The 21,694-nt window shown below is 46.9% G+C and overlaps 1 protein-coding gene across 8 annotated transcripts in view; it reads right to left on the minus strand.

Annotated features, from left to right (window-relative positions):
• The window catches only part of LOC129834353 (protein MTSS 2-like), a 71,902-nt gene that overhangs the window by 6,107 nt on the left and 44,101 nt on the right, over window positions 1-21,694 (minus strand). For 2 of the 8 annotated variants that reach the window (XM_055899261.1, XM_055899265.1), the window contains 11 exons: window positions 9,597-9,681; window positions 7,800-7,891; window positions 7,382-7,456; window positions 5,405-5,562; window positions 4,823-4,930; window positions 4,324-4,421; window positions 2,161-2,380; window positions 1,965-2,039; window positions 1,322-1,471; window positions 620-796; window positions 14-194 (listed from right to left, as the gene is read on the minus strand). In XM_055899261.1, the coding sequence (XP_055755236.1) occupies window positions 14-194; window positions 620-796; window positions 1,322-1,471; window positions 1,965-2,039; window positions 2,161-2,380; window positions 4,324-4,421; window positions 4,823-4,930; window positions 5,405-5,562; window positions 7,382-7,456; window positions 7,800-7,891; window positions 9,597-9,681 (1,419 nt within the window). The remainder of the gene's footprint in view (window positions 1-13; window positions 195-619; window positions 797-1,321; window positions 1,472-1,964; window positions 2,040-2,160; window positions 2,381-4,323; window positions 4,422-4,822; window positions 4,931-5,404; window positions 5,563-7,381; window positions 7,457-7,799; window positions 7,892-9,596; window positions 9,682-21,694) is intronic. The other 6 variants (XM_055899263.1, XM_055899264.1, XM_055899262.1 and 3 more) reach the window with 6 other exon arrangements.

Below are 21,694 nucleotides of genomic sequence, written 5' to 3' on the forward strand. Positions count from 1 at the left end.
CGAAGGAGTGTACTTGTCAGAGTGGTACCCTGAGAGGGGATCGTGTCCTCGGAGCAGGAGGGCGTGGTGGTCTGGGTGCTGTAGCCACTAGAGTACTGCAGGGAGTCCCTGTTGCTCCTCTGCTGCTCCATGCTGAGACCACGGGTCAGGACCATGGCCAGGTCACTGGCTGCTGGAGACACCTCTTCGCCGTGCTGGGAGGAAGCAACAACACATTGTCATTTAGCAGACGCTCTTATCCAGAGCAACTTACAGAGAGTGCGTACATCAGAGTACTTTTCTTCATACAGGTCCCCCCCATGGGAATCGAACGCACAACCCTTCCGCTGAAAGCTTCATGCTCTACCAACTGAGCTACACGTGACTAGTGGACTAACACATGATCAGGATGATAACTAAGTTCAAGGTTTCCAGAACCGTATCGCAATCCAGGATCTAACCGTATCGCAATCAATTCGCCTTAGAAAACACTTATCATACGGTAGGAGCACAGGACCACTACCAAGCACAACGGACAGACTATAACCACCAAAGTCCAATTCGGGGTTAAAATCCAACAGTTGTGTTATAGTAGCATGTGTCTTGTATTCACACCATTGCGAGGGTAAATCTCTGTTACCTTGGCAGCGATGGTGGCGGGGGTCATTCGGGGCCTCTGGACATCGTCTGGGTGAGCACCAGCATATCCCTGGGAGCCCGGGGATGCCTCGCTCTCCCTCAGCCTATCCAGGGGCTCCTTCCGCCGCTGAAGCGTGGCAGCCAACGGCTGCTCATAAGAACCTGCCTTGGACCAATCCTGAAGAGGTGGGGGTGGTTAATAAGAAGCAGTGAAAAGCAACAGAGTGAACTCTCTAATGAGAGAGACCCGTCCACTATCCAGCAGTTTGACGCCTTTCATCTGGGTACAGTGTGGGGGTAGTGTGTGTGTGTGTTTGGTGGGGTGGGGGGGGGGTTCCTCATTGTGTGTGAGTGTTTGGTATTGGGCCAAGATAATGAGTGGGTTTATTGGTTTGAAGCCTTTTGAGTTTGTGAGACTTGGAAATGTGAAATGGGTGACACCCAGGGTCTGCAAAGTTTAGCAAATCATCACACAGGAGATTTGAAACCAGGGGGTGAGACTGTTGGCCAACGACAAAACAAAAGGCACAGAGGTTAGGGAGCAAAGTAATGAAATCATGAATGAGTTAAGCAGATGGGGAAATGAAAAGAAAAACCTGGTGAATAAGCGTTAACTCAAGAAGCACAAATTAAAACACAACCCCAAAAAATATAAAAAAAACTACAAAAAATTGCAAAGTAAAGTGTGCAGATGAAAACAAACCTTCCAGCAAGGAACCTTTGATGTGGGAGAGGTAGTGTTGGATCCAGGGGAGCAGTTATAGGGTGGGGACGCAGGAAGTATGACAGAGAGAGGCCTGATGGAGCCAGTGTGAGAGAGAGCAGGGCGGAAGGTAGCGAAGGACGAGCCAGACTGCGGAACGGAGAGACAAGATCGGGATCGTCAGAGCGTCCATCAACGCCAAAGGCTTATGAGAGGAGCCTTTGTGATGTGACCTCTGGGTCATACCGTCCATACATATACACACACACACAGGTGCATACACACAGGTGCATGCACGCAAGTACGTGCATCTGCACTCCCAAACACACACAACGTGTCTGAGTAGCAGAAGAAAAGAGGGCAAAGACAAGAGATCAGCGGTGACAGAGCAGATGACCACAAGTTCACCTGGGCTGATGAGGTTCACATACTTACGGAGAGAATCCTGCTGGTCAGTTTTACCAGCTTCTCTCATACACCGTATACGGCACAACATTACGGTACGCAAAACCCAGACAACTAGAATGAGCACGGCTATAGTATATTCACATTCTTTTTCAAAGTCAGTTAATCGTGTGACTGCCTGAAAGAAACGGGAGAGCCACCCATTAGGACAGGAGTGCGAGGGAGCGGTTGTACTCACCGTTGTGGGAGAGCTGCACTCACTGACTGACTGGCAGGTCTCGGAAGCCTCGGAGGATGCGGAACTTGATGACTTCTGCAGAAAGGAAGAGAAGTCAAGAAGGAGAATGAACGCAAAACCAAGAGACGTCAGGCAGAAGAGTAGAGGGCGGAGCTACGTTTCAGCACTGCAGCGACATCTGTGACGGCAGTCATACCTGGCTGGTGATGTCAGAGGGCATGGGCGAGGGAGGCTTGGAGTAGACGTTGGCGTCCTGTGATATGAAGCCTGAGTCGTGGGAGGAGACGCTGCTGAGGCGGTGAGCGTTCCCTGGTGGCGGCTGGGCCAGGCTGCGGTAGCGATAGGACGAACTGGGTGAGTGAGTCTGAGAGCCTCCGGAGGAGCGGGAGGCACTACTGTGGGCACTGTTCACACTGCTGCAGGGGGGTGGAGCCAGGGTGAGAGGGTGGTGAGGGGGCAGGGAAGAGGGTCAGGCAGGGTGAAGGGAAGTGTTTAAGGTAGGGGGATATCATATAAACCACATTTATGAAGCAAGAGGTGGAGAAGGTAGGAAATTGAATGATGGTGTGTAGAGATGGATTTGGGGAGAGCGTGATGAAGTGAGATGGAAAGGGGAAAAGGAGGGAGATTGATGGTAGCGAGGTACAGTGAAGTAGAGTGGAGAGTTTATTAGAATTCAGATGAGAGACGGGTAGTTTATATGATGGGTAGAGTTCATGTAAGAGACGGTAGTTAATATGATGGGTGGTTTATATGATGGGTAGAGTTCAAATGAGAGATATGTAGTTTATATGATGGGTAGAGTTCAAATGAGAGAGACGGGTAGTTTATATGATGGGTAGTTTATATGATGGGTAGAGTTCATATGAGAGAGATGGGTGGTTTATATGATTGGTAGAGTTCATATGAGAGAGATATGTCGTTTATATGATTGGTAGAGTTCATATGAGAGAGATATGTAGTTTATATGATTGGTAGAGTTCATATGAGAGAGATATGTAGTTTATATGATGGGTAGAGTTCATATGAGAGAGATATGTAGTTTATATGATTGGTAGAGTTCATATGAGAGAGATATGTAGTTTATATGATTGGTAGAGTTCATATGAGAGAGATATGTAGTTTATATGATTGGTAGAGTTCATATGAGAGAGATATGTAGTTTATATGATTGGTAGAGTTCATATGAGGGAGACGGGTGGTTTATATGATGGGTAGAGTTCATATAAGAGAGACGGGTAGTTTATATGATGGTCAGAGGTTAAGATGAGGACATTTCCAAGTTGGAGTTGAATGTAGAGAACAGCAGCAGTGAAATAGGGGAACCCAACCAGAATACGGGTGAAGGAAGCACAGAGTGGAGAAGCCAAACACACAGGAAGAGAAAGAGGCCGTGCAAATACAGAGGAATAGGAAGTGATCATACCACAGGAAATAGAGGAGAGGCCAAACACACAGAACACCAAGGGTAAGTGTGAATGCAGAGTGGAGAGATTGGGAGACACACACATGCAGGGATGGGGATAGACATGTTGAGGGGGGGGGGGGGGGGGGGGGGGGGGTCAGAAGTAGAGGGTTGGGAAGGGAGAGGAGGAGTAAACATGGAAAAGACAAGTTAAGACCGTGTGAGAACCAAGCATGGGTTGGGTAGGTTAGACACACAGGGTACAGGGCAGGGTTGCTGGCATGCCCAAAGACATGGCCTCTCAGACAGTGACACAAGCGACACACCAGAGCACTAACGTGACAAGCCTGAGAGATACTTCTTCAGAATAGAAGACACCACTTCAGACCTAACAAGTGTCCTACTTCACACATGGAAACTGGGATTATTTAGAAAAACACTCAAATAACATTCTAACATAAATGTTACGTGCTATTCGTTATCATCAAACAAGTCTGTTTTAAGTTGAAATAAAGTTGTCATTTTCACCACTAAGAGAAAAAAATAAATTTCTTTAGTGCTCTGAGTGTTGCAAGCCATATGGCGCCATCTGTGATTAAACTCTGTGAGGACAGAGGACACAACAGACACATGGACCAGCAGACAGACGCTCAGTAGACTCTCAGAGACAGACATGTGCAGACATGCAGGAGCGCCTCTTTTACCAAGACACGACACATATCTGAACGCCACCTCTCACTGACACACTTTCGCTGTCACCTTTTATTGTCAGATGTTCTGCATGTTCACACTCACACAGCGTACAACATATCATCCACACACCTTGGATCAAAACTAAATAAACCCCCCCCCCCCCCCCCCCCCCCCCCCTTTGTTGATCAAATCAAATGAATCCAGGTCAATACAAATGTCTGTATTTCTAGTCCATGTGTCCTATCTCCCTCTGGTTCGTACCTGCACATGCTGCTCTTCCTGGAGCCAGAACTACTGGGGGAGGAGGGAGGGGTCTGGTAGGACCAGCTGTAGTCTGAACCCTTCAGGTCTTTAATCACCTGGGAGAGAGCGAGGACAAACCAGTTCGCACCATGTAAGTGTTATACCCCTGAAAGGGGGGAAATATGAGAACGATTCACACGGACACGTAGCATTAGCTTAAGTTGTAATGCATGAGCTGGTAAACTGCATAGTTCCCCTATAGGAATTCCTAGGCATTACTAATCAAACTCTGTACAAGCAGACATGTTTATCACATTCAGATAAATGCATAGCATATTGCTTGCTGGTACACATTATGATGCTATTATTGTTATGGCACATTTCACTCTATCACACAAGCATTGTTCCATCTAGCATTTAATGACCTCTGTCTAGACAGTGGGACTGAGAGATGGTGCATTATACTAAAATACTAGACTAAAAATAATAAAAATATCTTAGAAGAGAGAATCGGCACCTGCTCGCTGGCGGGAGGCAGTTTGTGAGGATCAGTGGTCAGCACAGTGAGGTCATCAATAATGGCCTGGAGGTGAGTGATCTCTCCCAGCATGGCAATCTCTCCATTCTGATCAAAACAACAAGACTCATTTCAGTCAGTTAGTGTTATTATATATGGCAATAGCGGTGGCCTTATGTGAATGACTGCAACTGTTCAGCTTTGACTCAACACTAGAGGGCAATGTCAATATATTTTAGCTGGTGGCTTATTGACTTTTCTCCCCCCAAGTTAGGTTTCAGCCCCTGACAAGTCTCATCTCCTCCGGTTTCATCTTCACTCTGGCCCAATCCCAAATCGTCCCCTAAACACTTGATAGGATTTGATTGGTATGAGCAACCTGGTAATAGCTCCACCTCACCCTATGATAGGCTAGATGGAAGTTTTACCATATTGCTTACACCAATCAAAACCTCTCAGATCTCCACAAGTGCAGAAAGCGTAGGGATGACGGGATGATTAGGGATTGTCCCCATGTCTCACCCCAGGTCCCTGGTGTTTCCCCTCCCCATACAGCCCCTGCCTCCCCTCCTCCAGTCTTACCACTACAGGCTGCAGGAAGCCGATGAAGGTGCAGAAGCGTCCCCTCTCCTCCACCAGAGCTCGGCGCACCGCCTGCTTCTCTGTCTCCTCCATCAGCAGGTACATGTCATTCACATCATGCATGGCACTATCCAGCTGGGGCTGCAGGTCCCCTCGGCCTGGGAAGCCAGGAGGAAGAGTACAGGGGACAGGGACAAGGAGCAGGGAAAGGGAAACAGAGGGCAGGGGCATAGTATACAGGGAGTGGGGGGGTTGGGAATGGAGAGAGAATGCAGTGAGCGGGACGAGGAAGAGGACAGGGGATGGTAGAAGGACAACGGGAGGAGAAGAGGGTAACAGAGAGGTCACAAGGAAAAACCCAAGTGTGACACACAAGAGAGAGGAGAAGGAGAGAAAGAAAAGATTAGAAAATGTGTGGTGTGTCTGGGCTTGAAGGGACAAATGTCACCCCTCCCCTCCTCTCATCCCTCCCTTCTCTGTCCCCCAAGCCAATAACAGACACCATGGACACAGGACATAATGATCTACAAATACTACACTGGTACGGTATCTACATGAGATGAACAGAAATGCATACAGCCACTAAACAGACTGACATCTACAGAAGTTAAACCAAATAATGAAAAAAATGAACGAATGAAAGTATGTCTTCAAAATGTCTTGTAATGTTAAGTCATGCAGCAGGGAGTAGTGTCAGAGATGGTCATGGTAGAGAAGCGAGGGGGGGGGGGGTCTTAGTCAACAGCAACCAGTGCTGTGAGCAGAAAGCAGAAAGAGCTTTAGAACAACAAGCCATGCAGGAGTCACAGGGGTCACAGGACAGCTTTCCAGAGGGCTCAGAAAGAAGACGTTTAATGGTTACAGCTAGTAGGCCTAACTAGCTGAAGATGAGTGTATCAGGCCAAATGCATTATAGTGATGTAAATCACGTAGCTATTTACTGTCTCCCAATAGTCATTTTTTGTTCATGGGAAACCCCTCTACACAGAATACATGTAGTAAAGAAGAAGCTGTAGCATAGCATAGCAGTGTTGTGGGACGGGATCAACATACTTACCCTGGATTTCTACAGAACGGAAATCAACAACAGACAGAGAGAGGGGAGAGAAAGGAAGAGGAAGGGACAACAAAGGTGGTTGAGAGGAGGATTTGGGGGACATATAGGGGGTCAGAGGGGTGATAGGGGTAAAGGAGAGAGAGCAGAGATCGTTGAGCTCATCGTTAGGGTTAGTACAAGGAAGCCATCACAGCTCAGTTCACGGCCAAAGTGCGCACGGTTAGAGCAAAAACACTGCAGCAAAATCAAAATCAATTCCACCCAAACATCAATGTCCACCGCTTTTCAGATTAAATACACCTCAGTTCATCATTTTAGATTCATGCATCTGCCTGGCAACTGTCTAGAAACAGCCTTAAATAGACAACAGTATTTATTGGTTGCTGGATCAGAGTGAACTGTTTTATCGCGAATGAGGGAAGGCCTGTCATTATCATCCTGACCACCAGGGGAGAGTGTTGCTCTACAACCTCGGTCTTCACTAACATGGAGTGGAGCAATGTTCTCCCTCACTGCGGCTTCCCTCATTTCACCCCCTCTCTGTAGTGATTAGAGTCGATGGCCCTTTTAAAGACCAAACTGTAATCGTCAACAATCTACAAACACAAACGTCAGCTATGTCAAACGCTTAAAAAAACTAAACAGTGATATAATCAGAATGCCTTGGCAAAGGATCTCACCTTGAGGATTTGACCTTGACATTTTCAGCACTACTACTAGTACTACTGTAATATCATGCTGAAGGGAAGACGCAGCTGAGACCGCCACATAACAGAGAATGTCCGGGTTAACCTATAGTTATAGAGCCCAAACAAAATGCACAACCTGCTGGGATTTTAGAGCGCTGGATTGCAGGAGAGGGCAGTTTGTGTTCAGCCATGCTAGCTGTCAGTCAGAGAGAGAGAAGAAGAGCGGCCTACCTTTCCGGGCCTTCTTCTGCAGTTTCATGGTGTCTGAGGACTTCTTCTTGATCTCATGACGAGATCTCTTGTACTCTGGAGGAGAGAGCGGGGACAGAATGTCATCCATTTTGGACACCGGAGACAGAGGGGAATATGATTGGCCAGAGGTACCCTGCCTGTCCCACACCTCCATCATGAGGTTTTCATCATGGCCACCTAGTCATCCCCCTCATTCCTACTTGCCATATATCACTCCTCACCTCTCCACCATGCTCGCTGATGTGCAGTGAGTGCTCTGGCACAACAACGGTTGCCGTGCATCACCCAGGTGAGTGCCACACGTTGGTGGTGGATGAGGTGAGGTTCACCCTTACTATTTAAAGCTCTTTGGTAGAAAGGCACTATATAAATCCAATCCAATAATATTATTATTCACCTTTGGCATGGTCCTTGTCCAGCTGGTTGGCTGTCTTCTTCCAATCCTCAATCCTGTCCTGGAGAGGAGTGATCAAGCTCTCCATCAGGGCACTGGGAGGACAGAGGGAAAGAGTAAGAGCGAGGTACATTGGGTGTGTTAATTACTGGTTATAATAACGATTTACTTGTATTCTTTTTTTTTCTTCTTTTTCCCCCCGCTTTTTCGCCCCAATTTCGTGATATCCAATTACGATCTTGTCTCATGGCTGCATCTCCCTAACGGGCTCGGGATGAGGCGAAGGTCGAGTCGCTGCCTTAGACTGCTGCGCCACTCGGGAGGCTAATCGTGATTTTCTTATCCATTTAAATGTAACAATGTGGCTTCATCTGACACACATCATATGGAACACGTGGACAAAATGAGTCTTTGCATTGATGAATTCTAAAAATGATATGTTTTCTTATGAAACCATGGGAAATATAAGCTCTAAGACATACGATCTTTAGAAAGGGAAAGCGGTTATATAATTCTCTTTCGTGGCTCGTCCCACTTCACTATTTCTGATATGTGACACATCTGCACACCCCCGTCACTCCAGGATGAGCTGGGAGTCCCATGGTGGAGTCTGGAAACTGCAGCCTCCCAGGTCGACCAATCACAGACTGACAGCACAGTGCTGATGTGTACTTCAGCCCTGATTATAGTGTGGCGCAAAGTAGACGGGTTAGGAGACCGGTTTTGATGTGCCACCGCAGGGTGAGGAAACTTTTGCTCCCAGAAACGCTTTGTTAGGAATGTAAACACCCCCAACAAGACACCATCATCCTCACCACAGACACCATCTTCCTCATCACCACAGACACCACCACCATCATCATCATCATGGTAATAGCTTCTGATTTGGAAAAATCATTCGAGACCGCAGACTAAATAGAATGGATTCCTTTCTTTGAGATTTACTGTCTAGAACAGAGTAGGCTGCTGCTGGTGATTCCATTCATTTAGTCTACGTGTCTGAGAGAATAGTCTACAGACGTCCTATAATGAGGTGCTTGGGATTTGGGGAGAGAAGATGGAGGATGGGGAGATGGAGGGTTTTAGTCCTCACATTCTGTTTTCTCCTCCCTCCGTCTCCTGTCTGCATCACACAGTTTAGGGAGAGAGTGTTCCAGTCTAGATAGTGTGTAGAATAACCAGTCTGAGGTGATCTTGTGTCTAAATCACACATGCACAAGTGTTCTGCACTGCTATTTCCACATTACCACAGACCCGACCCAAACACTGGGATAGACTTGCATGGAAAACCCATGACTGGTAGCTCACTCACAATTCACTCTCCTACCATGGAGAGTCTGGGCGGCAGGTAGCCTAGCGGTTAAGAGTGTTGCGCCAGTCACCAAAAGGTCGTTGATTCGAATCACAGAGCCGACTAGATCAAAAATCTGCCGATGTGCCCTTGAGCAAGGCACAACCCTAATTGCTCCTGTAAGTCTCTCTGGATAAGAGTGTCTGCTAAATAACCAAAATGTAAATTTAGACCTGCCACCTATTCTCATTTCCATACTGTTGTAGCTTCTGAACGAAAAACAAGGGTCACAGTTTGTCCAAAGCTTTACCACAGACTTTCAGAAGGTCAGCCAAGGAACATGGATGGGATGACAGCTACTACTCATTACTGTTGGCTGCCATCGTCAAAGATACGGTTTACACAGAGCAGTGACTGACAGTTCATGGGACCAATCCCCACTAACGGAGTGATAGCAGGGACAGCGCTAGGCCTATAGGAGGATGCCTGTGTAAGAGGGCGGGACTTACTTGGTGAAATGGCGCAGTTTGGCCTCGATGCTGCGATGCCGCATGCACATCCTGGTAAGAGCTGATCCAATGTCTCTGGTGGCGCCTGAAAGAGATCACAATACAGAGGTTGGGGAAACACTCGGGAAAACGGTCAGTCAACGTAATGTATACTGCAGACCGACAAGCCAGGCAGACCACCAAACAGACTGCCCACTGAGGTCTGTTTAATATTCACTCCAACAGACAGCAGTAACCTGGAGGTAATATACACACTCCTGCCCTAGTCCAAATAAAGATATTAAGGAGAGCCGTTTCAGAGGCCTACGCAGTGTGTGTGTGTGTGTGTGTGTGTGTAGTGTACAGTATGTGTATAGTGAGCGTGAGGCTGTGAGTGAGTAACCTGGAACTCTGATAAACATCAGGCTATTTTTAGCCGAGGAAGAACATTTGGAAAAAGCTGATCCCCGACTCTGAGCGGGCCACTTCACTTGCTTCCAAAGAAGCTGAGCCAAGCAACCCTAGAGTTTTAAAACCACGGGTGTTACTGGCTTAGAAAGAGCCTCAGAGTACACACTCCAGTGAAGAAACAAGACGCACTCCACTCCAAATCAAATGGTACGTGTCACGTGCGGCGTACACAACAAGGTGTAGACCAACAGTGGAATGCTGACTTATGGGTCTTTTTCAAACAACGCAGAATTAAAGACAACAAAAATTGAAAGTGTGACACGAAGAATAAATACAAAGTGAATAACGAATAAAAATAACTTGGCTATATACAGGAGTACCAGTACCGTGTCGGTGTGCAGGGGTACACGGTAATTGAGGTAGCTATGTACATATAGTAGGGGTAAAGTAAACATGATAGATGGTATGTTAACATGCGAGTAGGAAGTGTCACATCTGGAGTTCTAGTACCTAATACATGCAATCGCTTAGTCTGATAGCCTCCAGCATCAGGGTTAAATCTCACCAGTGCTGACAGAGGTATGGCTCTAGAGAGCTGAACCCAGATGTCTGGACAAGGCACAAGGGGTTTAGCTCCGACGGGATTTAACCCTCTTCTCCCTAATCCTGGTGCTAAGGGGTTATCTGGGCAAACCACACCCCTCTCTCTCCATCTACCTGGGGTTGGCTCGGACTACACCCCTGTCCCTACACGTGCCCCAGTGGGAAGGGGAGGGATTGCCCCAACTCCGTCTGATTACTCCTGTTGGACAAGCAGACCCTTCCACCTCAGATAAGTACAGAGATGCCAGCTCCTCCTCCTCAAGTCATATCATCATATTACTCCTCCCTGTCTCCCATTGACACTGTGTGTGTGTGAGTGTGTGTGTGTGTGTGTGTCTGTGTCTGTGTGTGTGTGTGCGCGCGCCATGAGAGTGGCCTGGACCGAGACGCAGCAGGATCCTATCTGAGTCAATCCGAGCATCCAGCCCCCTGCCACATTTCATAATGAGAGATCTGGGGCTCCTGTGACCTTGGTCATACCTATAAGACTGGTGAGAGAGATGGGCTCCTAGTATTCAAATGTATACACATTGATTACACACAGAGAGGAACAAATGAGAAGGGGGGTGGAGGGGGGGTACTTGTTCATTTGTGACAGTCATTTTTGCCAAATGATGTCTAGAGGTGAACCAAACTATTAATGCTCATTGCTGGCACGGTAAGGACAGGACTTATTATTGACAATGCTGGTAAAGCAATCAGCCTTCTGTATTGCTGGCCCCTCCTTCACTTGGATGTCTAAAGTCAAATCAGTGATTACTGCACAGTAACACACACACACACACACACACACACACACACACACACACACACACACACACACACACACACACACACACACACACACACACACACACACACACACACACACACACACACACACACACACACACACACACACACACACACACACAGAGAGAGAGACTAAAAGGCCACTCTCCGTGAACACACACTGTTAAAATACAGAGGTCTATTCATAATTATAAACTGGGTGGTTTAAGTCCTGAATTCTGACTGGCTGACAGCTGTTGTATACCAATGGTATGACAAAACAATTATTTTTTACTGCTCTAATTACATTGGTAACCAGTTTATAATAGCAATAAGGCACCTTGGGGGTTCGTGGTATATGGTCAATATACCACACCCCCTCGAGCCTTATTGCTTAATTACCCAGCAACCATGTATTAACCCAGCCCATGGCAACGCCCCCTACCCCTACACCACAGCTACCCTCTACCCTCCGCCCACACACACCCCAACACATACGGAAGGAGTGGGGGGATTTTCTAACCTCACTTTGAAATGGTGTCTAAAGTCATGCCAATAAAGTACCTTGAAATTGAAAGTCTGGGGGAGAGATGTTGATACCTAGTGACAAAAAGAGAGAGGAGAGAAAGCGAGAGAAAGAGGGAGACAGAAAGAGAGAGAAAGCGAGAGAGGCAGTGCTGAGAGGGATCTCCTCACACATTCTAAAGAGCTAACTGCTGGGGAGAGAATGTAACAGCCTGTATGTGTGTGTGTGTGTTTGTTTGTGCTCCTTTTAATATATTCTCTTCCTGTTTTATATTCTTATTAACTTCCTCTCTCTCGCTCATAACAACATCCGCAAGAGATCAACAACAAGATGAGGGAGAAAAAAACTCAAGGCTCACATCTGGGAAACAAATTAGGCCAGCGTGTGTCTAGCTGTGTGTGTAGTTATGTGTCTAGCTATGTGTGTGTAGCTGTGTGTGTGTAGTTGTGTGTGTAGCTAGGTGTCTAGCTATGTGTGTGTAGCTAGGTATGTGTATGTGTGTGTGTGTGTGTGTGTGTGTGTGTCTGTGTCTTAGAAAGGTGAGGAATGTGAGTAAAATTAAGCATGTTTAATCTCCCAGTCTGAGGATCCTCCACCCCCCCCACACACACAGTATTTGTACAGTATGGGCAGCCAATAGCAGAGTCACTATACCTTGTTTATCTATAGGTCAACCCCTAACACAGACAGCTAGTGAACTAATCCTGAAAGGAGCTCCTCTCCTCTGTGTAGTATGCTGTCATCCCCATCTGCTCCTGCCACAGCACAGCTAGCCAGCGTTTACTGTTAGCCTCCCTGCCTGTAACCCTCCTCCCTGCAACGCCCCCCTCCTGCAGTAAACCCACAGGGAGCCAGCACATATTGATTTTTCCCATGACATTTAGTCACCAACACCATGGTGAGGGAACAGGCTGATATGACAGAGAGAAAGGGGGAGGGAGAGAAGGAGACAGCAAGGGGCGGGTGCATTGGGTGGATGTGAGCGGGAGTGGGAGAGAGAGGGAGTGGGAGAGAGAGGGAGGCAGAAGGAAAGAGCGACAGAGAATGACAGGCAGGAACAGAGTGATCAGGCATCTTCTGCTGACATTAGTGTTCCCTCCATCTCTTGCCCCCCTAACTGATTTCCACAACCACACATCCTGTCAGGCTACAGACACCTTTAGGTTGCTAATACAATTCAGCATGACAGTCTACAGTCGTGGCCAAAAGTTTTGAGAATGACACAAATATGAATTTTCACAAAGTCTGCTGCCTCACTTTGTATGATGGCAATTTGCATATACTCCAGAATGTTATGAAGAGTGATCAGATGAATTGCAATTAATTGCAAAGTCCCTCTTTGCCAAGCAAATGAACTGATTAAAAAAAATAACATTTCCACTGCATTTCAGCCCTGCCACAAAAGGACCAGCTGACATCATGTCAATGATTCTCTCGTTAACACAGGTGTGAGTGTTGACGAGGACAAGGCTGAAGATCACTCTGTCATACTGATTGAGTTCGAATAACAGACTGGAAGCTTCAAAAGGAGGGTGGTGCTTGGAATCATTGTTCTTCCTCTGTCAATCATGGTTACCTACAAGGAAACACCTGCCGTCATCATTGCTTTGCACAAAAAGGGCTTCACAGGCAAGGACATTGCTGTCAGTAAGATTGCACCTAAATCAACCATTAATGGGATCATCAAGAACTTCAAGGAGAGCGGTTCAATTGTTGTGAAGAAGGCTTCAGGGCGCCCAAGAAAATCCAGCAAGCGCCACGACCGTCTCCTAAAGTTGATTCAGCTGCGGGATCGGGGCACCACCAGTACAGAGCTTGCTCAGGAATGGCACCAGGCAGGTGTGAGTGCCTCTGCACGCACAGTGAGGCGAAGACTTTTGGAGGATGGCCTGGTGTCAAGAAGGGCAGCAAAGAAGCCACTTCTCTCCAGGAAAAACATCAGGGACAGACTGATATTCTGCAAAAGGTACAGGGGTTGGACTGCTGAGGACTGGGGTAAAGTCATTTTCTCTGATGAATCCCCTTTCCGATTGTTTGGGGCATCCGGAAAAAAGCTTGTCCGGAGAAGACAAGGTGAGCACTACCATCAGTTCTGTGTCATGCCAACGGTAAAGCATCCTGAGACCATTCATGTGTGGGGTTGCTTCTCAGCCAAGGGAGTGGGCTCACTCACAATTCTGCCTAAGAACACAGCCATGAATAAAGAATGGTACCAACACATCCTCCGAGAGCAACTACTCCCAACCATCCAGGAACAGTTTGGTGACGAACAATGCCTTTTCCAGCATGATGGAGCACCTTGCCATAAGGCAAAAGTGATAACTAAGTGGCTCGGGAAACAAAACATCGATATTTTGGGTCCATGGCCAGGAAACTCCCCAGACCTTAATCCCATTGAGTACTTGTGGTCAATCCTCAAGAAGTGGGTGGACAAACAAAAACCCACAAATTCTGACAAACTCCAAGCGTTGATTATGCAAGAATGGGCTGCCATCAGTCAGGATGTGGCCCAGAAGTTAATTGACAGCATGCCAGGGCGGATTGCAGAGGTCTTGAAAAAGAAGGGTCAACACTGCAAATATTGACTCTTTGCATCAAATTCATGTAATTGTCAATAAAAGCCTTTGACATTTATGAAATGCTTGTAATTATACTTCAGTATTCCATAGTAACATCTGACAAAAACATCTAAAGACACTGAAGCGGCAAACTTTGTGGAAATGAATGTGTCATTCTCAAAACTTTTGGCCACGACTGTACAACATGTATCTCTCCTCCCCTCCCTCAGTGAGGCTAACGAACGGTAGAACTAGAGGATGTGACTTCTTTTCTTCTTTCCTGATTTATCAAAGAGGGAAAGTCGGGGTCATGACAGCCTTGAGTATTTTCTTGCAGGTAAGAGAGAATAAGCCAAGTCTCCACTGAGATGGAGTGTAGAGGCAGCTGTTCAAATACACACAGTGGTGCTAACAGCTAACATCCACACGCCCCTGCAGACACTGACCTATGGAATCAACACTCGGGCCTAAACAAACACCAATAGGACTCAACAGGATTCAATGCTACACAGACATCAGACATCCAGCCACGTGGTCTCCGTAGCAGTAGGAAAGTGTGTGAGCGTGAAATCCCAGTTGCTAATCGTACAATCCTGATTCCTGACCCTGTCTTTTCATCTGTTCTGTGGGACAGCTGCTAGGGGTTCCCCAGATCTCCTCAAGTGTATTTCCGGGAGATAAAGGCACGTGTGCCGACCGCAGAAGCAGACAACCAACCCAGACATGGTTGCTAGTCTCTGCCCAAACCACTGCCTCAACAAACACAGACAGACCTAATATTCACAGCCCCCTGTAAAATACTGCAGTATGCAACCACCCTAAACACCATACCACACACACACCATCTCATACCATCTCACCACTGCCAGTCCAAAACACTAACACACATATCTCAGGTCTCATACTCACTCTAACGTATCCCCATGGTAAGGTGAAGCACGTGTTGGGAGAGAGGAGGAAGCCAAGCCAGTCTGCACTGCATATTCATGGAGCTCTATTAATGCCCTGATGAATTCACTGGGTGGCGAGCAGTAGATCAAAACACACACACTACTTTTCATCTCTCCCTGTGTGTGTGTGTGTGTGTGTGTGTGTGTGTGTGTGTGTGTGTGTGTGTGACAGTAAAGAAGGTGTAATTAGCACAGCCCCTGCTGTGGGCGCCCCACCCTCCTCTACGGGGACTCCCCGTGGGGTATCCCTCTATTCTCTCATCCCTCGCTCTGCCTTTCCTGACATTGCTCAGCTTCCTTTCTGCCATTCTTCCACCCTGGGACACGGGAGGGTCACTGACCTGCCAGGGAGGCTGCATTATAGGTGGTGCCAGTTTTGTGTGAGTGTGCCCACTAGTAAAAACACCCTGACACATTGACGTGTTAGTTATAAACACTATCCTGTCCTCTGTGTGAAATGTTCCTATTCGTCAGTCTTTGAGAGACGGTGAGTGGACAAGTGAGAAAACAAATGAAAAAGTGTAGAGAGAACCTCATTTTCATTCCGTCTGCACTGTTGATGAACTTTAGGAAATAAGTGGAGAAACTCAGCCAGTTGCCTGGCAAGACTCCAATACTGCTCACTAGCTTAAACCCCATTAGACCTCTGTGGAGGCACAGCAAGCCTTTCTAGCAGGTGGGTTCAGTTTGAGGACAGCAATGCAATGCAGGCAGGAGCGTGTGGTTAATGCACAAGAACACTGTTTTTCCATTCCGCTCGTTGGAGAGACACAGTCAGAAGAAAACACACAGACACAGCCCCCTCGTTCCCTGCCTTCGTTCCCTTTCCAAATCTATCAGCACCCCTCAGACTGACAGTCTTGCTGGTTGCCGTGACAATGCAGAACTAGCACTCCTCGTGACTGTCGGAGGGGCTGTCTGTTGCTAAGGTCACTCTGGCAGAACATTCTTTAACTTCTACTCCTCTCTACCTAATAGAATAGTATTTATCTAATACCAGTCACTCTAAAGAGTTACTGTATGAGGATAAGCCTACATTCACATCCGTACCATAGTATCACTTTGGCAATGGATTATTAGACTGTTGCTTATCAGTGCTGGATCTTCCTTGATCACTGGGTGTCTCTCTTTCTCCTCTGCCACCTCCTCCCTTCCTCTATTTCCTCAGTCACAACCCCCTCCAGCCATTTTCTGCTCTGTCACAAGGTGGGCGGCTGTGGTTTCACATGCTATCCCATGACTCTCTACGGGGCTCCTGGAAATGTTCCACATTTTAGAAATGTTTGCTTTCAGTGCCGCAGTAGGCCCACAGCCCTTCACATGCAAGTCACAACACTCAGAGCATTTGATCAGAAAATAACTTCAGGCTTTCCATCGGGAAAAAGGACATTGGGACCGTGGTGAGAAAAAAATCAAAACTTACTGAACATTCTAGTGCCTTAGCAGAGACTTACAGTGGAACTGACAGCATTTTAACAACATGAACGCTTATTAAAATCTGTTCATATAAAGGTGCATTCAGAAAGTATTCAGACCCCTTCACGTTTTCCACACTTTAGAAATGTTTGCAAATTTATTACAAACAGAAAAAAATATATATCACATTTACATGTGTATTCAGTATTCAGACCCTTTATTCAGTACTTTGTTGAAGCACCTTTGGCAGCGATTACAGCCTGGAGTCTTCTTGGGTGTGATGCTACAAGCTTGGCACACCTGTATTTGGGCAGTTTCTCCCATTCTTCTCTGCAGATTCTCTCAAGCTCTGTCAGGTTGGATGGGGAGTATCACTGCACAGCTATTTTGAGGTTTCTCCAGAGATGTTCGATCGGTGTTTAAGTCCGGACTCTGGCTGGGCCACTCAAGGACATTCATTTGCCACGAGGGCCTGCCATCATTCACTTTGAACTGGACTGTGTGTTTACAGGCAGTTGCAACAGCGTGACGTTAGATAACTGGAACACATTCGGGCAAAAGTCACAAAATACACTTGATTGGATTGCTGCACATATGTAGATAAATACCAAGAGTCATCTTACATTTGGGAACTTTACAGTCCTATTGATCAAACAACCATAAAAAGGTAGGCCATCTTTCCCTATATGCACATCAACAAGATCAACAACTAATGATAGGCAGAGCAAACCTTTTTCAAGAAGTTGGCAGTCAAAGTTGCACTGGTAAATGATGGGGGAATAGCCTGCTCTTTCTTCTGCGGCTTGCCTGCCAATGTATGCTTGTCCCAACCAAGCCCCCAAGCTAACTGGCAAAAGACGGCTAGCTTGCTAGCTACGCCCAGGCAGAACTGGTTAGGTCGTTGTCATGTTATATAGTGCGTTCATGACTAACCAAATTTTTCAGCCTACGTATACTGACACTGGTCCTATTCAACAGGTGTGCGTTCATAAATTCATCACTTATTGTGCACTCTGGCACACTTAGACAAGAGTGGTCTAAAATCGGAGTAGATAGCTAGCCAGAGTGAATTTACGAAACACAAGAGATGTACTAACTGTATAACAGTAGTTTAGCATAGCTAGCTAGCTAACAAGGCGATTCACATCTCTTGCTAGTGTAACAGTATAACTTTAAACCGTCCCCTCGCCCCGACCCGGGCGCGAACCAGGGACCCTCTGCACACATCGACAACAGTCACCCACGAAGCAGCGTTACCCATCGCTCCACAAAAGCCACGGCCCTTGCAAAGCAAGGGGCAACACTACTTAAGTCTCAGAGCAAGTGACGTAACTGATTGAAATGCTACTAGCGCGTACCCGCTAACTAGCTAGCCATTTCACATCCGTTACACTCACCCCCCTTTCAACCTCCTCCTTTTTCCGCAGCAACCAGTGATCCGGGTCAACAGCATCAATGTAAACAGTATAACTTTAAACCGTCCCCTCTCCCCGACACGGGCGCGAACCAGGGACCCTCTGCACACATCAACAACGGTTGCCCACGAAGCACGGTCGTTACCCATCGCTCCACAAAGGCCGAGGCCCTTGCAAAGCAAGGGGCAACACTACTTAAGTCTCAGAGCAAGTGACGTAACTGATTGAAATGCTACTAGCGCGTACCCGCTAACTAGCTAGCCATTTCACATCCGTTACACTAGCTAACCAAATGACACGTGCATCTCTAGCTGAAGAAGTCAGTCACCCACTAGCTAGCTAGCTATCTTGTGATCATTGCCCTTGCTAGTTTGATTGTATTGACATTCCCAGCCAGTCCATTTTTGTCCAGAATATTGAGTCATTGAAACTGAAACAGTGCCTCCCGAAAGGAGGAAGCAAACATTGTACCAGGCCAGCTGGGATTTACAACCTGTTAGCAATATTTGTTGGACTTCCAAGAAATGTATTGGTGAATGATATTAATCATGCATCAAACTGCATCCATCTATTCTGCTAACAATGTGTCCGTGTACGTCATGAAATGTTGAATCAAATACAACCTATTTTTTAAAACCTCTTATAAAGCTGTTTTTGTAGCATAAACTGGGAATTCAATATTTTTTGACTAATATTACAATTGTCTGTTTGTTTCATATCTGCAAAGTAGTTAACATTGTGTCAGTTCCACTTTCAATCCCTGGATCTGATGCAGAGTCTTATTTCAGGCTCTATCTTTATCCCATCAAGGAGAAGTGTGTTAGATCAGATCAGGGAGGATGGCCCAGCCTGCCATTGTGACTGACCCTTCCCTTGTGTCAGCCCTCCTCTCCTCATTTGCACACTAACCCAATCAATGTCTGCACAGCTCTATAGAGACACACACACATACATACACACACACTGCTGCTGACAGTACACCCCCATAAGCATTCTGTTATGAGAGATGGAGAAAATAGGTCACACACAAATACATGCCATGCACATACACCAACATATAAACGTGCCTAACACACTGACACACACAGACCGCATGAGCGCACACTCACAGCACACTCTACTTGAGTGCTAAGCACACAAGCACACATAGAGCTTATACCCACACACACACACACACACACACACACACACACACACACACACACACACGCCGTGACTGCAGCATACTGTATCATAAACTCAACATTCATAATTTAGTGATTACCGAATGGGCAGAAAATAGCTCTTTAGCACACACATCTGGGCCAAACTCACTGGCCCTAAGCATTTTCACCCAGCCCATCTCTCCCTCCACTGGGCTAAGACTTCACAGAGTAGGAAGGCTTTCACACATACGGTCATGGGAGAGTTATACACAGCCTATTTCCCCTCCCATAGAGTCCCATCAATTCACACTAGGGCTGTCCAGACGTGAAGGAGGGAGTGAAGTGGTTTTAGGTGTTAATTTCGATATTTACAGGGTTTGTTGTCTGATCGTTATGGTGAGCAGGTAAATAGGGTGAAAGGGGAGAGAAGCAATGGCTGATTTCCCCAGAATGAGGGCCTAGTGCAGCGGGGGTGGAAAGCGGTGTGGACGTCCCATCACCCCCGAACAAACCCCTTCACTCAGAGAGAAGGAGAGAGAAAAAACAAGTGTTTGAGTGAGAGAGCGAGAGGGGCAGACAGACAGACTGACTGACAGGGGACAGACAGAGCTCCTCTAGCAGGCCTGTTTACCACGAACACACCCAGCAAGGGCTGCTTTCCTTTCCCAGAGAATATCAATGAGCCTCTTTAGACTTTCTGCTCAGTAATAATAGTCCACCATCACCACTTCCTCCCTCTCTCTCTCTTTTCCTCTCTCTCTTTCTTTTTCTTTCTCTCTCTTTTCCTCTCTCTCTGACTCACACAAGCATTTTCCTTTTCTCTGCACCTCAGGCTTTGTGGCCTTCCCAACAGAGCATCTCCATGGCAACGGGGGGAGATGAAATCTGCAGAGGGATTTGTCAGCCCCTTTCCCTCTCTCTATTGCATCATTCACACACATACACACATAATTACAAAACATACACATGCTCAATACACGCACACCTGTGATCTCCCCAGAGCAATCAGCTGACAGACTCATCCACTGTACATCCTGTTACTTCCTGTATCTAAGGAGGGAGTGTGAGTGAGTGAGTGAGTGAGTGAGTGAGTGAGTGAGTGAGTGAGTGAGTGAGTGAGTGAGTGAGTGAGTGAGTGAGTCATGTACAAGTCGTTTGGTAAATACCATTTGGAGGGCATTAATGAATGAGAGAGTTGGGACGCTCTGCTCTGGTACTAATTACCCCCAGCCTGCCTCTGGAGGATTAGGAGACTTTTAATAGTCCTGTTTTATGAGTTACAATCCTGCTGGGAGACACAGGATTACACTGATACTGAGAGACCTTACACACACGCATGCACACACACACACGCATGCACAGACACACATGCATGCACGGAAGAACGCACACCAGATACAGAACACATTAGGCACTCTTGCTTATACACACTGACAGATATAGAACTTCAGAAGTACAGACAGCTGCCTCATGATGTAACCGTACATTACTACATGCATTATGAATCTCCCAACCCTCAAAGTGGGAATAAGGCAATCACAGGAATTATGACCCAGCAGCCAAGGTAATCTCAACTATCTCTGCACCTTCATCACCTAGTTTGTGTGTAATCTCAGTCAGACAGTGTATCTCCGTCCCTTATGATTGGATTGGCATGTCCCAGTGGAATCCTGGCTGCTCTTTCTGTCTGTCTAACAGTCTGGCCTAGTTCTCAGGCAGGCAGGCCCAGAATATTTCACAATACCCCTCTGAGGCCCACATGGCTTCACCAAGTCTCACGTCATCCTTAACGCAAGTGACTGAGCATCCCGGGTGCCCTGCCAGCATAGCTTCAACACACACACGCACACCAAAACACACATTCAGAAGCACACACACAAGGACTAATACAGACACACACACACACCATTACACTCACATGCATTGATGTGCGCAGCCGCGCACTTACGCACTTTGACTTACGCACTTTGACTTACGCAGCAAACATTAGCACCAGGACAGAGCAGAGAAAACTGGCCACTCCCTGTATGAGCAATCACAACGCTGACATGACTGGCCCACGTACTGGAGCCAACTCACCGGCAAGGGGATAGTGAGCGCACATTAACACACACAAACGTGCAGACGCACACTCATGTCTTGCAATATATAGACAGATACACTTTTCCATAAAACTGCTTACACATCCAATAGACGAAGCACCTTCCTCCTCCCTACAACCACTGTACTGTATAGCCTTTTAAATCTCTGGTCAATCTGAGCTAAGATATACACAAACACACACGCAGGTCATGATCTGTAATACCCAGATGAGATGAGAGATG

Source organism: Salvelinus fontinalis, chromosome 35 (assembly GCF_029448725.1).
Source record: "Salvelinus fontinalis isolate EN_2023a chromosome 35, ASM2944872v1, whole genome shotgun sequence".
Classification (NCBI taxonomy): Eukaryota; Metazoa; Chordata; class Actinopteri; order Salmoniformes; family Salmonidae; genus Salvelinus; species Salvelinus fontinalis.